The sequence below is a fragment of the Babylonia areolata genome, chromosome 19 (genome assembly GCF_041734735.1).
Source record: "Babylonia areolata isolate BAREFJ2019XMU chromosome 19, ASM4173473v1, whole genome shotgun sequence".
Lineage (NCBI taxonomy): Eukaryota > Metazoa > Mollusca > Gastropoda > Neogastropoda > Buccinidae > Babylonia > Babylonia areolata.
In genome coordinates, this window is record NC_134894.1 from 45,323,432 (window position 1) to 45,341,962 (window position 18,531).

The 18,531-nt window shown below is 42.8% G+C and overlaps 1 protein-coding gene across 1 annotated transcript; it reads right to left on the bottom strand.

Annotated features, from left to right (window-relative positions):
- Positions 1-141: 141 nt before the first annotated feature.
- On the bottom strand, positions 142-17,615 carry LOC143294332 (polypeptide N-acetylgalactosaminyltransferase 11-like). Its single transcript, XM_076605784.1, has 12 exons — positions 16,679-17,615; positions 15,716-15,797; positions 14,791-14,957; positions 13,107-13,234; positions 10,371-10,618; positions 6,865-6,982; positions 5,564-5,716; positions 5,080-5,211; positions 3,271-3,357; positions 2,438-2,542; positions 1,166-1,330; positions 142-323 (listed from the first exon to the last, which is right to left on the bottom strand). The coding sequence occupies exons 1-12, from the start codon at positions 17,439-17,441 to the stop codon at positions 183-185; spliced, it is 2,289 nt and encodes a 762-aa protein (XP_076461899.1). The 5' UTR covers positions 17,442-17,615; the 3' UTR covers positions 142-182.
- Positions 17,616-18,531: the final 916 nt, after the last annotated feature.

Sequence of the window (18,531 nt, forward strand, 5' to 3'; positions counted from 1 at the left end):
TTTTGATTTTATGAGAATACTAGCAGTAGTAATAGCACCATCACCATCAGCTCAGCAAAATGAGAAAACAAGGAAACCAAAGCCAACCCCCCAGCATCCCCCACCCCCCCACCCCCTCACAGACTCCCTTCCTCCCTCCCCTCCCCTCCCCTGAACAAGTCCTAAGATGAGGTAGGGTCTCATCAGACAGGGACAGCCTGGAAGTGTTGACCTGTCAGGTGCTGACGACACAGGCCCATGATCACCTGTTCCTTCATCACAGGTTTCTCCGGCACTGTCATGCACCTCCCGCTGCCTGGGTGAAACGCCTGCGTTCTGGCCCCCTGAAACATGTGTCCCATAGACTGTCAGCACTTGTGCTTGAGCGGATTAATGTGGTTTGAGGTGCTGTGGTGTGGTGTGGTGTGTGGTGTATGGTGAGGCGTTTAGGGATGTAGTGTGGTGCTGTGCTGTGTAGTGGAGTGTGGTGATGTATGGTATTGTATGGTGGTGTGATGTGGTGTAGTGTAAGGCATCCTCCCCCCAAAAAAACCCCACCCCCTCACCACCACCCTCCCCCCATCCCCCAGCTGGATGACAACGATGGTCATCATCGATCTCGATGGACACATACCACCAGTGTAAGGCAGTACAGCGCAATGCAGAATAGTGTGCTGTACTCTGCTGCTCTGGGTTTCAATGAAATGTACTGTCCTGCGTTCATGTATATTTGCTTGTTTACTTACTTACGTTTACTGTTTGACATCACTCTTTTTGTTGTGTGCTGTGTGTAAAAGATCATGTGTGTAATGTTTTAATGCTCCAATGCCTCCAGAGGATACATATTAACTATGTAAAAGATCCATGTGTGTAATGTTTTAATGCCCCAATGCCTCCAGAGGATACATATTAACTATGTAAAAGATATGTGTGTAATGTTTTAATGCCCCAATGCCTCCAGAGGATACATATTAACTACTTGCCTTGCATGGCTTGTCTCGTACTAACTGCATGGTACTGTACAGTCTGTAATGTACTGTCCTGAACTGGATTGCATTTTGTATTTTACTGTATTGTTCTATATTGTATCGAATTGTACAGTACTGCACTGCATTCTACAGTACTGTATTGTGTTGTGCTCTACTGAAAGGTAAAAGGACAACAGGCCCGAATGTATTGACTTCACCTGGTCAATCCAGACAAAGGACTGTGACCCCCCTGAGCCATAGCACTTCTGCAGGACAGGAACGAATCGTGAGCCCCGACGTGAGCCGTCTTGAACGATTTCAATGCACAGTCGTGTCCCTGCCAGTTTGATGTGTCGATCGTTGTTCGTGGCCACCTCCCACATCTGGTGACAAGACATTCTGACTGGATAATAAACATTGCCAAGGTTGAAATTAACCAGATTTTGTTTGCTGTCTAAATGATAACCGAATCACCTTCTTCTTCTTCTTCTGCGTTCGTGGGCTGCAACTCCCACATTCTATCGTATGCACACGAGTGGGCTTTTATGTGTATGACCGTTTTTACCCCGACATATAGGCAGCCATACTCCGCTTTCGGGGGTGTGCATGCTGGGAATGTTCTTGTTTCCATAACCCACCGAACGCTGACATGGATTACAGGATCTTTAACGTGCGTATCTGATCTTCTGCTTGCATATACACACGAAGGGGGTTCAGGCACTAGCAGGTCTGCACATATGTTGACCTGGGAGATCGTAAAAATCTCCACCCTTTACCCACAAGGCGCCATCACTGTGATTCAAACCCGGTACCCTCAGATTGAAAGTCCGATGCTTTAACCATTCGGCTATTGCACCCATCAACAGAATCACCAACTGAAATGTCTGTGGGGGAAAATGGATATTTGATATCTAAGGCAAAGGTCTAAACTTCAACTTTGCTGAAAATTATTACCATTGGATCTGAAAATGTCAGTTTCAAGTATAATATATACACATATTATGGTTGTCAGTACAGGTGTGAAAAGCGTATGCATTTTGTGTGTGTGGTGTGTGTGAGTGTGTGCACATGGGTGTTGGGTATGTGGAAGGAGGCATGGATGGGAATGAAAGTTGGGAAGAAGGGATGTGTGTCTGTGTGTGTGAAAGATCTTATCATCATAAAATGTGCGCGCACACACACACACACACACACACACATGAATACATACACACATGCACATAAGAACATGCATAAGCAAACACACACACACACACACACACAGACTCTTTCAATACTGAAAAAAAAGCAAGCTGACAAAAATTTACTTATCTACATTTTACCACAATGCAGTTTTTAATGTGCATACATTTTTTGAGACAATTCTTGTACACTTGACCCCCCAAAAAATCCCCCCAAAACAACAACAAAAAACACCACTACCAACAAAAAAACAACCCCAAAAACAACCACCACCACCACACACAAAAAAAAAACTACTGTGCACTTACCATACTTTTATCTCCTGCAGAACACTTTGACAGCTTGAGCAAGCTGCCTTTGCCGGGTTCCTTGTCACGGGGAACAACACACATCTTGGAAGGGGTGTGTTCTATCTGTAAACAACACCAGCAAATACAGTACACACTGACCGGCATAAAGAGTGCTTCCATGCATCAACAACAGAATACATCCAAGCATATGAATATGCACACACACACACACACACACACACACACAGATGCACTATACATACATTCATCTTGTTCATGAAAAAAATACATACATGCACACATACACAAGTATGCACAAGTATATACACATACCTTTTTGTGTGTGTGTGTGTGTGTGGGTGTTGGGGTGGTGGTTCTAATATAGCTTGAAAGTGAAATGATGTTAAACTGGAGCACAGGTGTACCATCACACTCACACACACAACAACAACAACAAAACATACACAAACAACACACACACATCCCACTTGTATGCACAAACACTTATTTTTTGTTTCCTCCTTTGCAGTTTTTTTTTTCCACTCCCCTCATCTAATATCACTTATAATGAAAGGCTGTTAAAGCAAAGAACACATACACTTCCGTATCTCCCGATTCACACACACACACACACACACACACACACACACACACACAAACACACAGTTCAGTTTCAGTAGCTCAAGGAGGCGTCACTGCGTTCGGACAAAACCATATACGCTACACAACATCTGCCAAGCAACACAAACACACACACACCTGTCCCTTCTTCATATCCCCTCCTCCCCCTTCCCTTCTTCCCGTGTCTCCCTACCCCCAAACCCCAACACCCCCCCCACACACACACTGACCAGGACAAATAAGGTGACATCAGGAGGACGATGTTCGGTAAGACGTCGGAAGGGCTCCTTCACTTTTGGTTCCTCCCCCGGCACACGCTGTCACCAACACATACACACATGTTAATCACCTATACCCCAGTTAAATGGCTTAGCTGTTCTGCCCTTGAATGAACAATTGAAAATTCAACAACAAAAGTCACAGAAAAAAAAAAGAATCGTCAGGCTTAGATAAACACTTCCTTTGTTACTTTTTTGTGCACCAACTTCTTGTGAACATCCGCTAGTCTCATGTTTCCAAATTTGAAAACACTAAATGACCAAGTGATCACACACGTTTTGAGGTATGGGGACTCATTGACTCATTAAGCCCTGCACCTGAGCACTGCTCTGGTATCAAAATTCATCTCACTTAAATGGTTTTCACATTCATGCCTATGCATAAGCCATCCAGAAAGGGAAGTAACTTCTTCAATATTTCTGAATGTATCCAAATATAATTTGGAGAAAAAACAGTATATTTTGTGTGTGTTTTTTTCTGCACCAGTATGGCAAGGAAGCTGTCCAAGGCTGTGAACTCTGCAGGGATGAATGGGTTAAATAAGAGTAATCAGTGTTAACTCATCTGCTGATGACACACTGCAGATACATGCGATTAAACTTGCACATTCAGCCAATCGCAAAAAAACCCTTAGTTTCAAGTCAAGGTCGAACTCTCAGCCAAATAATTTCATGGGCCAGTCCTCACACACAACCTGGCTTCCATTGCTCTGAACCATTCTTGCAAGTAGCCTACTTCTTTGTTCTCCAAGCTATTGAAAGTCTGTTCAGTGCGTGCTTCTTGGCAAGGTCAGACACAACTGCTAGTCTCTAATCTTTAATAAATACTAACTCATCAAGCTGTGTTATTCTCACTGTAAAAATCACCCATACTGATAGCCACAAATATTTTTGTTACTCGGGCAAATCATGCTTTCATCAATAAATAAACGGTACCTTTACTCAGGTGAACCGTATTTCATTCTGGTTGAAAAAATTTCTTTTTTCATAAATGGCTATTTTGTGTTTCACGTTCGATTCATCTGATGTTTACACTTTTTCCATAATGTAAGTCACGGTAGATAATGTGATGAAATATGAACTTAAAAAAATCTTATAGCCGTTGCTTTCCCTCTGAGATGAAATTCTATGATTTTCTCCTGTTTTCAGTCAGTTTTTCTTGCATGTTTTGTACAAAGTGTGTGGCATTTTGTAAAAAAAATCAGTGTTGTGATTGATGTCTGAAACAATCTGACAGATTTGAAACAAAATATTATCTCTGTGTAGGTAAAGAAACATTAAACAATACTTATTTTTATAACTTGGAAGTTACTATGGTATATTTTACAACATTTTCTGCAAGTGTAATACACACACATGTGCATTAATTTTGGGGTTACACACTTTAAATACTGTTTGAAGAATTTTTCAAAATAAAAATTTTCAGAATTTTTAAATCTACTTCTTTAAAAGCCAAGCTGATATTTGTGTGGTGACTGGGTTATCTTGACTGAAGTGTGTGTGTGTGTGTGTGTGTGTGTGTGTGTGTGTGTGTGTGTGTACAGCATATGATTTCTGTTTCATTTATTACATTATACTCATTCTGTTAGTTTTCCAGATCTTTATTTTATTTGCAACTGTCTTTTCGTTTTCTATGGAAATCTTAGCCAACTCATCACAGCATTAGACTTTAATCAACATCATCACCATCACCAACACCATCATCATCATCATCATCACCATCATCATCATCATATCATCATCAACACTCTGATTATGTACCATTTGGGGGTAGATGTTTTCCAGGTACCAGCGGAAAGACTTGCAGCCCAGCTTACGACGAAGCTCCTTCCTCTCAGACACGTCCCCGATATCCATCGTCTTCGCACCTGGCCTCAGGTCATAGAAATGTTTCTGCAAACAGAAAGAAATTAAAACAACAACGAAAACGTAAACTTCACATGAAAAAGAAAACCATCAAAAATTGCCAAAAACCAAAATATGTATATCAGCTGGGTTTTTTTTTTTTTTATTCATTTATCAATTATGTTATTCACCTGCAAATCATTTTCTTCATATTCATTTAGTCATTTATCTTTTTTTTTTTTTTCACAGCTTTAAAAGCCATCCCCAAAACAACCAAAAGTTGCAAAATATGAAACTGAAACAACAGCAACAAACTGACCCGTTTAGATCTCGATTGACAAAAAAAAACAAAAAACAAAAAACAAAAAACACACACAAAAATCTATCCAACCACACTCACCTTGTACTCATCCAGCCACACCTCGGCCACCCTGGCAGCATTGCGAGTGGTGGTATCCTCCCCTGTGGGGGAGCTGTAGGGCCGAAAACTGCGGAACACGTGAGCCACGCGGGAGCAAGGAATGATCTCCAGTCGGCCCCCGCATTGCCAGATCTGTCCATACGATTTTGGTTTTCTTTTTTACATTAGTTCTTGATTGTGTTCAACTCTTTCTTGCCGTTAATCATATATCACTTACATCAAGAACATAAGCAAACATAAGACACAACTATATAGAAAGAAATATATATATAAAATGTGTGTGTTGTGTACATAAAAGACTTCTTTTTTTAATTGCTAAAATAAGACACAACTATATAGAAAGAAATATATATATAAAATGTGTGTGTTGTGTACATAAAAGACTTCTTTCTTTAATTGCTAAAATAAAATAAAAAGATCAGAAGAAGAAAAGCTAACTTTCCAATTTCTTTTTATTATGATCATGATCTTTTACTAATAACCAAGGTTATCAATAATCAGTAACGTTTTTCTTTTCCTTTTACATTTCTTGTTTTTGTTTTCTTTGTTTTTGTTTGTTTCTGAACAATATAAAATTCACAAGATCTGCAACCCTTTGGAAACAAAGCACCCACAAATATTAGTCCATAAACTGATTTAATCTGCGCACCTGAATCATTGATATAATCATCATAGTCTGTAAACTAATTCAATCTGCTCATCTGAATCATTGATGACACTGACATAATCATCACCAATATCATCACATTCATCATCACCTAAACTATCAGCAACAGCTTTCTTTTATAGAAAAAAAATTTGCCTATTTACTTTAAACCTTTCACCGCCAAGCTCGCATTTATGCACAGGCATGGTAGAGGACCCATGTCACTGAAAGGTGACCATTCATTGGTCTGTTATCCATGAACCTACTGCTCTTAATGTTCGGTGGTAGGATAGGCCATATTTTCTATACATCGTAGGGGGAATCCCCAGCTATTCTTAGCTACTGTCTTTTCTGTGTTTATACCATACGGGAATTTTGTACTCTAAATTGACTGGCAGTGAAAGGGTTAACTCACATTCCTTGGCCTGTCTTTTACATTTTGATGTAAAAGTATATATATTCATGTGTGTGCATCAATCATGAACACAAATGCAAAACAGTACAGCACAGCAAAGAACAGCACAACCCAACCCAACATTATAACCCAACATGGTTCATATATATATATATATATATATATATATATATATATATAGGTAGACTGATTTAGATATATGTAAAAGAAGGCACTTACACGGAAAGATATTTCCAGGTTCTCCCCACCCCAGATGTTCATGCCCTCGTCGTACTCTCCAAGCTCAAAGAAGTAAGCTCTGTCCATGGCAAACAGACCTCCAGGCATCGTTGGAGAACTGGACACAGGTCACGATTTAATTCATCAAAACACTGACTCACGCAGCAAAAACTCATGCAACAAACACTGATTTAGCTAAGGATGACATGAAAAGCTGAAACTATAACTCAGTATGAGAAAAAAAATGACTATGTGCGGAACCTGGTCAGCAACCTTGTTGGGCCCCAAGAACCACTGCTGGCAACTGTCAAACGACGGAAGATGGCATGGTTTGGTCACGTCATACGACATAACACCCTCTCCAAAACCATCCTGCAAGGGACTGTAGAGGGAGGGCGCAGACAGGGGGCGGCAGAGAAAGAGCTGGTCCGACAACGTCAAGGAATGGACCAAAATGACGATGCCAGATCTCCTCACGACAGCTGCCAACAGAACGGCGTGGCGAGCTATGACATCTTCCTCATGTCCCCCCAACGACCCCAGCGGTCGAGGGAATGAGTGAGTGAGTGAGAGAGAAAAAAAAAAGGTATTAAAAAAAAAAGGGAGCAAATTGGGTGTCGGGAAGACCAATTTGAAATAAATAAACATTAAAGGAAGACAGAATGTATGGAAAAGAAAAGGAAGGTATGAAAAGAAGGAATCAAATGGGGTGACGAGAAGACCATTTGAAAATAAATAAACATTAAAGGAAGAAAGAATGAAAAGAAAGTCAAAGACAGACAGGTACAGACAAGGACAGAGAAGAAAAGAAAGACTGAACAAAAAAAAAAAAAACAGAACAAAGAACTCAAAAAGACAATGGAATACCAAAGTTCTGCCACGATAGGAAGAAAAAGAAATTTTCTATCTAAAATTACGTTTAAATAACATACTTACCGTGACCCAACTAGTGCAGACTCCGGCAGGGGTCTGACATTCCTGTCCTGTGCACACTACTATCCACCTATGCGGAGAAAAAGAGAGCAACTACAGCCAATAACCTCCTGGAAGTAGGTAACCTCCCCTTTGTCCTGCTAGCTAGCGCCAGAAAACATGGGTTTCAGTCATCTTATCTGATTAAAAAAACCACAGGAAGATGATTTATCATAAATCAGCCATCTTCTAGCAAGGAGGCACCGTGGCTGGCCTTTTTCAGTGATCCAGTGGTCAGGGTTCATCATCATCATCATCCAGCTGACGGCCACAATCGTCATGTCAATTACTCTGCCGTGACTTGAGGGTTGCGTGGAGATAGAGATGCTGTCGTATAGAAAAGATAACGAACTGGACAGATGAGGAAAAAAAAAAAAGTTAACATTACACCTGCTCTATGTGGGTTTTATCAGCAGACTACTACTTTTCGCTCTTCACCCACTCAGGGGCTAGCTGATCCCAGTCCTCCAGAAGGGAGGGCTGGGCCCAAAAATAAATTAAAAAATCAGAATGTTCTAAAGAGTGGGGGTGGGAGGAAGGAGGGGGGGGGGGTTATTTGGGAGGGGGATGTCTAATCCTACCTACTCTATCTAACTACTACTTTTGCCGTTTTCAGTTTTCTTGGGACTCTCTTGACTTGAAGGTGTCAAGGGTGTCGGCTGCCATTGCTGTTTCGGGCAGCAGCATTCCAGTCTGCAATGGGGTTCGACCCCCTGGTGCTGTGTCCTCGGGAAAGGCACTTTACTCCGATCTTCCTCACTCCAACCAGGGTACGTGACTTCAGTTGGGGAACGTTAAAACAGCAGAACCAGGCGTGAAGGGATACCTGACTTCAGTTGGGGAATGTTAAAACAGCAAAACCAGGCGTGAAGGGGTACCTGACTTCAGTTGGGGAATGTTAAAACAGCAAAACCAGGCGTGAAGGGGTACCTGACTTCAGTTGGGGAACGTTAAAACAGCAAAACCAGGCGTGAAGGGGTACCTGACTTCAGTTGGGGAACGTTAAAACAGCAGAGCCAGGCGTGAAGGGGTACCTGACTTCAGTTGGGGAACGTTAAAACAGCAGAACCAGGCGTGAAGGGGTACCTGACTTCAGTTGGGGAACGTTAAAACAGCAGAACCAGGCGTGAAGGGGTACCTATCTTCAGTTGGGGAACGTTAAAACAGCAGAACCAAGCGTGAAGGGGTACCTGACTTCAGTTGGGGAACATTAAAACAGCAGAACCTGGCGTGAAGGGGTACCTGACTTCAGTTAGGGAACGTTAAAACAGCAGAACCTGGCGTGAAGGGGTACCTGACTTCAGTTGGGGAACGTTAAAACAGCAGAACCAGGCGTGAAGGGGTACCTGACTTCAGCTGGGGAACGTTAAAACAGCAGAACCAGGCGTGAAGGGGTACCTGACTTCAGTTGGGGAACGTTAAAACAGCAGAACCAGGCGTGAAGGGGTATCTGACTTCAGTTGGGGAACGTTAAAACAGCAGAAAGGAGAGGATTGGGCCCTGCCTTCCTGTACCAAGCCCCAGACACAGGGGACATGATTTCACTGCTCCTGCTGGCCATTGAAGGCTATGGGACCTTTAACCTTTCACCTTATGCCAACTTCACAGAATGAATACATCCAGCAAAGTCCAACTGTGTATGCTACTTTGGTCGTTTTTTCTTGTTGCACTTTGCTTCTCTTGTTTTCTGTTCTTTGGCTCTCTCTTTCTCTCTCTCTCTCTCTCTCACACACACACACACACTCTCTCTCTCTCTCTCTTTTTCTGGTAACATTTTTTTCTCGGGGGAGAGTTCATGTACCATGAGCCAGAAAAATTCACACCAACACACACACACATATATATATATATCAACAAAACATTGCATACAGTATATATATGTACATTCTCACTGCATTTTTTCCTTTGGTACAGCATTTGAAAGGCTCTAAAGGCCTGAGCAGAAAGTTGAGTCTATGTATAGGAAGGTGTCTCTGCTCCCACATTTTTAAAAAATTTTTTTTATCATAACTTTTCAAAACAGAAGTTGTGTACCACATATGGATCAATCCGCAAACTCTGACGCCTCCTTAAAAATAAAACTGAAACTATATAAAATATCCCTATCAAATCTTCTTCTTCTTCTGCGTTCACTCAATGTACACGAGTGGGCTTTTACGTGTATGACCGTTTTTACCCCGCCATGTAGGCAGCCATACTCCGTTTTCGGGGGTGTGCATGCTGGGTATGTTCTTGTTTCCATAACCCACCGAACGCTGACATGGATTACAGGATCTTTAACGTGCGTATTTGATCTTCTGCTTGCATATACACACGAAGGGGGTTCAGGCACTAGCAGGTCTGCACATATGTTGACCTGGGAGATCGTATAAATCTCCACCCTTTACCCACCAGGCGCCGTCACCGTGATTCGAACCCGGGACCCTCAGATTGAAAGTCCAACGCTTTAATCCCAATCAAATCAAATCAAATCAAATCAAAAACGCTCAAACGTTCAAGCAAAACCCAGAGACCGTCCCACCCCCACCACTCACACTATGGGCTCAGCGGACATCTGTTTCTCGTGCAGTTCGTGGCCCGAAGGCAGAGGGTCCCAGTTGTGCAGCATGGTCCAGGTGAAGCCGCCCCGAACCAGCGGGGAAGGGCTGTAGACGAAGGTGTCCGCGTCGATGGTGTCCACAAAGGGCACGACCACTGTGCGACGGTCGCTCTGAATGCGAGCCAGCAGAGGCTCCAGCCAGAACACGTTGACCTCTATGTGGCTGTCTAAAAACACCAGGACCTGAAATGGAATTGATGAATGAAAGATTTTAGAACACAAGTGTATAAGACATGCACACGTGTACACAAATATGCATGAACACATACACATATGCACTCTCTCACACACATTGTCTTCAATCACCGATATGTGTGACGGGACATTTAACAAATTTCCTCCTCCTCACACGTATGCACACCAGCACACATACACACACATATCCTTTGCACACACAGTGGATGGAGAATGAATTAATGGTTGATTTTTCCACTTTCACCTCTGAGTATCTGTAAGAGCTGTCAGGAGATTTTTCGGGTTTTAATGTAAAGGTGTGGTTCGTCTATTGGGATCGACGAGGACCATCTAGTCATCCTGGGGGTGGGTGAGTTGGGCTCTGTGGGTGCGCCGATGACTGGTCAGGCCAATCCACGCCCGGAAGGTTCTGACGCAATGTGGACAGGGGATGGTGGCAGCTGTCGGGGACTTGCTGGCACTGCTTTTCCTGGCCTGTCTGCGGTGCTCTGCTGCAGCGATTCTATTGGCCTCACAGGATTTGGCGCCTTTGTGGACAGCTGAACGCCACTTTGGTCTGTCCATTGCATTCAGCTCCCATGTGTCGTGGCTGATGTTGAAGGCCTTCAGAGAAGCTTTCAGAGTGTCTTTGAAGCGCTTCTTTTGGCCTCAATGGGAGCGCTTGCCATGTTGGAGTTCGCCGTACATCAGTTTCTTGGGGAGCCGGTGGTCTGGCATGCAAACTATATGGCCTGCCCAGCACAGCTGGGCCTGCATCAAGACGGTGTAGATGCTGGGCAAGTTTGCACGAGTGAGCACCTCTGTGTCAGGGATCTTCTCTTGCCACTTTATGCTGAGAAGTTTTCTGAGGCTGGTGGTGTGGAAGTGGTTCAGCTTTTTGGCATGGCGTTTGTAGACCGTCCATGATTCACATCCATAGAGCAGTGTGGTGAGAACTATGGCCTTGCATACTTTGAGCTTCGTCTCCAGGGTGATGCCTCTCCTGCTCCAAATGTTCTAATGGAATCTGCCAAAGGCAGCGCTGGCTTTGGCGAGTCTGGCATTCACCTCGTTGTTGATAACAACTGTGCGAGAGAGTGTACTGCCCAGGTATGTGAACTTGTCCACCGCATTCAGTTGTTGCCCGTTGATGAAGATGTTTGGTTCAACATAAGGCTTTCCTGGAGCTGGCTGGTGCATCACCTAAGTCTTCTTTGTGCTGATTGTGAGGCCAAAGTTGTCACAGGCAGCAGAGAACTTGTCGACGCTGTGTTGCATGTCAGCTTCGGAGGCAGCGTTGAGAGTGCAGTCATCAGCAAACAGGAAGTCGTTGACGGTGTCTGTCCTCACCTTGGTTTTTGCTTGAAGCCTCCTGAGGTTAAAGAGTGAGCCATCTGTGCGGTGCCTGATGCCAATGCCTACGTCTGCGTCTCTGAAGGCATCTGTCAGCATGGCTGAAAACATGAGACTGAACATGGTGGGGGCAAGAACACACCCTTGCTTGACTCCGTTGGAGACAGGGAATGGTTCTGAAGTCTCTCCGTTGTCTTGGACTCGGGCCAGCATCCCATCGTGTAGTTGCCGTATGATGGTGATGAACTTTCTGGGACATCCGTACTTTGCCATGATTCTCCAAAGGCCATCTCTGCTAACAGTATCGAAGGCCTTGGTCAGATCGACATAGGTGGAGAAAAGGTCGGTGTTCTGTTCCTGACACTTCTCCTGGAGCTGCCTGGCAGCAAACACCATGTCGATAGTCTCGCATTCTTTCCGGAAGCCACACTGGCTCTCTGGTAGGAGACCTTGCTCAAGGTGCACTATGAGACGGTTGAGTAGCACTCTGGCCAGAGTCTTGCCTGCGACGGACAGCAGGGATATTCCACGATGGTTGTCACAGGCCTGAAGATTTCCTTTGCGCTTGTACAGGTGTATGATGGAAGCGTCTTTGAAGTCCTGTGGAACTGCCTCATGCTGCCAGATGAGCTGGAATAGCTGATGAAACTTCTCAGTCAGCACCATACAACCTTCTTTGTAGACCTCAGCTGGAATGGAGTCTGATGGGTTTTAATGTAAAGGTAACAAATGTCATGAAGAGGTGTCAGCTGCATGAAAATGTAACTTCACCATTCTTCAGATTCATTATTCAGACAGCTGATTTTCCTATCACAAATGATTTTGTCTGTCTAAAAAAGAAATAGACTGGTGCTTGTGTGTGTGTGTGTGTGTGTGTGTGTGTGTGTGTGTGTGTTTGTGTGTGTGTGTGTGTGTGTGTGTGTGTTTGTGTTTGTGTGTGTGTGTGATGTGTATATGTGCGTGTGCACATGTGTGCGCATGTGTGTGTGTGAGTATGTTGAGTGTATGTGTGTGTGTATGTGCAAGCGTGCATCCATGTGTGACTAAACATATACATACATATAAGCCCCACCCAAATATTCATTCTTATAACTACCCTCCCTGTTGCCTACAGAGTCTCTTGTCTTATCATCTGACGACTCACGTCCCCGGTGGCCAGACGAGCGCCTGCAGTCCTGGCCCTGATCAGCCCCAGTCGCGTGTTGCTCTGGATCAGTCGCACCTTCGGCAGGTGCTTGGCCACATAGTTGCTCAGCTGAACACCCAGGTGCTCTGTCAATCACAACATAACCCACAGCCCCATGATGTAATTCGTACATTCTGAAATGCAGCTGAACACCCAAGTGCCCTGTCAATCACAACATAACCCACAGCCCATGAGGTCATTCATACAATATGAACTATAGACTTACATCATCATCATGTTGTTGTCTTTTTTGTTGTTGTCGTCTTAATCCATGACAGTTATTTCCGTACATAATCTTTGATTTTAGAAAATGATTTATGACAGTTATTTCTGAACTGCGTCTTTGATTTTAGAAAGTGATTTTATAACTTTATGACATGTGCTGTCTTCTTTTATTTATTAGTCCACACAGCATTATTACAGTGAAGTAGGGTACTGTGTTAGTTCATAAAGGGTGGAGACAAGACAGTGGCCAAGTGGTAAATGTGACTGATTATGAAGCAAGTGTCCGCAGGTTTGAGTCCCCCACCAGACCAGGATTTTTATTCCACTTCTCCACTTGACCTTATGTGGTTGTCCAGGTGCTAGTGTTTTTGATGAGATGATAATAAATAGAATTATGCAACCAACAACCATCTACCCGAATATCTAGTCATCAGCCCCATCCACATGTAATATGCAGCTTCTGTTCAAACGTGTGTGTGTGTGTGTGTCTGTGTGTGTGTGCGTGCGTGCATGTGTGTGTGTGTGTGTGTGTGTGTGTGTGTGTGTGTGTGCAGTGTGTGTATGCGTGAGTATGCACAAGTTTTTATATTGATATGCACTTGTATGTATCTTATTTCTACTGTATCTGTGTTTGTGTATGATTTTCGATTTATGTTCATATTTTGTTATGTACTATCCCCCCCAATATTCCTTGTGACCCCGGCACACTTGGTAATAAAGACATATTCTATTCCAACAGAGTTAGATCCTGTGTGTGCAGCATGCACATAGTGCATGTAAAAGAATCCACGGCAACAAAGGGGTTGTCTGTCCCTTGCAAAATTCTTTAATAAAAACCCTATCGATGGTGAACACAAACATGCTTGTAGACAGGAAAGAAAAGAAAAGAAAAAAAAAATGGATGGCACTTTACTGTGGTGATGAGCTCTCACCCAGAATGACCCAAATTTCACACAGAAAAATATGTTGTGACAATACAACGCAATACAATACAATACAAAATCAATACAATACAATATGATACACAGACACACAAGCACACTCACAAACATCCAGACACACACCTACACACAACCCCCCCATCAACACACACTACACATACACACACACACACACACACAACCTCTCATCTCTCTCACACACACACACACACACAACCCCTGCCCCCTCCCCCCTCTCTATCACACACACACAATCCACCCTAACCCTCACACCCACAAACACCTAGACACCTCCCCCCTCCTCCCCCCAGACTGTCCCCCACACACACAACCCCCCACCCCCCACCCCCACCCCCCCATTCCCACCAACACAACACACCCACAATCCCCCCAAATCCATCCACCCCACCGCACACCCTTCTTCCCCCCCTGCACCTCCCCCCCCACACACACACACAGTGAAAGGGCACACTGACCCATGGCACTGTTATCGTCCACCAGGATAATTTCCTTGAGGAGGCGTGGCGGAGTCTTGTCCAGAATGCTGTGGACGCTTCGCAGCAGTGTGGACCACGCTTCGTTGTAGAAACAGATCACCACGCTGGCCGTGGGCAGGTCATGAGGGTACTGCTGCTCCTTACATCTGGAGGAGAGAATTGAAAGGCAGGGAAAAGGTAAAAAGTAAAAAGCTTGCCTCATGTGCCCCAACCCCCGCACATCCCCTTCCCTTTGGATACATCAGGAACAATAATAAACACATGCATCTTTTCCAAACACACACACACACACACACACACACACACACACACACACACACTGATAGTGAAAAGATGCTAAACTAAAGAACGAACACACACACACACACACACACACTGATAGTGAAAAGATGCTAAACTAAAGAACGAACACACACACACACACACACACACAAACACAAACACACACACACCATATCAACAAAAAGAGTGACATCAAAATCTAAACTAACCAACAACAAAAAAATCCACTCAAGCAAACAAGCAAACTTAACACATCAACAAGTCAATTTTCCTCAGTAACAGAATTCTTTACTCTATCAACAGACAAAATTTGATCTGTCAAAAAGAAATATGTAAGAGACAAAGGAAGTTAATTAATATAATTAGAACAATGACAATAATGATGATTATGATCGTGCTATCAGTGAATACAACTGAATTAGAACAATGACAACTCCAGAACTGAAATAAAAAGGAAGAGTAAGACTGTGACAGTGGATACATGAAGAGCAACAGGTATTAAAACTGTATCAAATTTAACCTATTTAGTTATAATCTGCAAAAAAAAATATTATTACACAAACACCAATAAGGCTTGAATTGTAAACTGAGAACAGCACAACTTGCAATGACTATCACTTACATCTTGTTTCTTTCATCTGGTATATTCCGGTGAAAACCTATTTTTTCACTGACAAACTCGTTAAATCCATGCCTTTTCATACCTGAAACAAAACACAGTTGATGAGTATCAGTATCAGTATCAGTAGCTCAAGGAGGCGTCACTGCGTTCGGACAAATCCATATACGCTACACCACATCTGCCAAGCAGATGCCTGACCAGCAGCGTAACCCAACGCGCTTAGTCAGGCCTTGAGAAAAAAAAAAAAAAAAAAATATATATATATATATATATACATATGTATATATATATATATATATATATATATATATATATATATATATATATACACACACACACACATATATATATATATATAAGCGTACATACATAAATAAATAAATAATAATTATGATGGGAAAAAAAAATTTGATGAAAAGTGCATTAGTACACTTCCATTAGTAGAAAAATAAATGAGAAAAACAGCAACTATATTTTGCCAGATATAGATCATCAAATGAGACTGACCAGCAAAAGAGATGCATGTAAGAAACTTGAGACTGACAAATTGGGTATGACACTGACAGAGATAGACATTACACTGCATAGAGAGCAAATATGTACTCTTACTTATTAAACAGACAGACCACTTTAAATCAGAAATAACAGAAGAGAATGAGACAGCTAGACAGGCTGACCATGCACACATTAAGTCCAGATATATGTACCAATACATGTTAATAAAACAATATAATGAATGTGTGTGTGACTCGACTCGACTTGAATTGACTCGACTTAATTCATTATCATGAAATCCTTAAGGATTAATAGACACAACAAAAGAACATAATGAAGAAAGAAAGAAATGTGTGTGTGTGTGTGTGTGTGTGTGTGTGTGTAAAGAGAGAGAGTACACAGGTGTTTTACATACAACATATGTACCTTTCCATTATGATCAAATGTGTCAGTACATGTTCAACATACCAGCAGCCCTTTCCTCCTCCTCTTCCTCACTGTCCAGCATACCCAGCATGTACACAGAGAGTTCATCATACGACGGATACACCGGCAGTTCTTCATCACGCTGTTCGTCTCTTCCCAACACGTTGCTATCATCACCCTGCCCTTTCTCATCCTCAACAGAAGTGGCCCCTGTGTGACTTGGTCTGTTCATTTCCTGATCTGCAATTTTGCTATCACTTTCTTTGTTCAAATCTTCATCTTCAGTCTGGGCTTTGTCTGAGCCGTCTACCTGTGGTAGTGAGTGATCTCTTTTCTGAGTGTCTGGTGAACCACCTGGTATACTTGCTTCTTGATCTGGATCTGCCTTTCTGTTGTCTCTGTCCAAACTACCTGCGTCTTTGACCCTATCTGTGCCGTCTACCTGTGAGTGTGTCGATTCACTCTTCTGCGCATCTGGTGAAACGTATTCCAGACTATCATTTGCTGCGCTTTCTGCGTTTTCTTTGGTGCTCTGCCGTTTCATGCTTTCCAGCAACGGTGCAAAATAAACGTAACTGCAGGCTAAAGCACATGCTAGTATACTAAAAATGATAATTTTGCTGTCAATCATAATTGCACGTTGGTGTCGTTCTTCTTTCAGCTTGTTTTGTGCTCCATGAGAATGTAACAGATTGTGATGTTTCGCCAGTACGTCCCAACTATCAACAGTGCGTTTTGATAAGAAATCGAAAGCGGAAATTAGAACACAACTCGTCAGCTGGCCTTGAAAGCAGACAAGGCACATTCGAGAAAGAACTATTTCTGCATCTGGGTTGTGAATTACTCTGTCTGTACTTTACTTGGTAAGTCCATATACAGCACAGGGTAATCAACAGATACTAATTTCGTTTCAAAACTAACGTATAAACCTGTTTGTCATTCACGCTTCTGCATGTTGGTGAGGACCGAGCAGGTTTTGAAAACATCCAAACCGGAACTAAGAGAAGGGAAACTATTCTTTCACATTATGAATGATGTAGTTTGACTCGGTCGCCTCCCTTACATCGCATTCACGTATCAATATTTCTGTTTTCAGGTAGACTTGCTTTTAAGAAATTTAACTCCCACCACCTCCAACTACACTCCAACTCCCCAACCCCCAACACACACGCACACACACACAAGTTTCAAGTTTTAATTATCCTTTCACTCCTATTGGAGTATGGAGGATTACTGCAAAATAATCTTTTCGTGCCCAGAACAAAAAGATAAAAGTTGAGAAAACACAAATGTCTTTTAACTCCAAAAGTATAACTAGCAACATTTGCAAATCTAATCATCTTACTTACGGCTAAAATGACTTTTTTGCCTCATTTGAGCATATTACAAAAATTAAAAACCGATTTTGGAGACAAATATTTTTTAGGAACATATCTATTTCGTAACTGATCATAATTGGGTACATTCCATTATAAAATGAAACTCATCACCAATCACAGACATGTTACAAACCTTACAAAGCCGTAACTCGTGGTATGCCTTTGTGTCTCCCTGTTTCTATTTCCAGCTTATGATTACTACTTCGAAATCACACTGACACACACACACACACACACACACACGCACGCACGCACGCACACACACACACACAGAAAGAGAGAGGGCCAAGGCAGACATACAGACAGATCGAGAGACGGACACAGACAGAAAAAGAGACAGACGGCACTGAAGAGAGCCGAGCAGGCAGAGAACTGACACAGAGACAGACAGAAATAGAGGTATTGTAGACAGGCGAGCAGGCAGAGATACTAGTGATAGGCTTTGGTGCGATCACAGAAAAAATGCAGATAGAGAATGACAAACATCTGAGTGATGGAGGAAACAAAAGCAGGTTC

Coding starts and splice junctions, on each gene's coding strand:
- LOC143294332 (XM_076605784.1), bottom strand. CDS start 17,441: ATGTGCCTTGTCTGCTTTCAAGGCCAGCTGACGAGTTGTGTTCTAATT. Junction 10,619..13,106: donor CTCGTCTGGCCACCGGGGAC/GTGAGTCGTCAG, acceptor ATTCCATTTCAG/GTCCTGGTGTTTTTAGACAG. Junction 6,983..10,370: donor ATGTCCGCTGAGCCCATAGT/GTGAGTGGTGGG, acceptor ACCTGTGTCCAG/TTCTCCAACGATGCCTGGAG.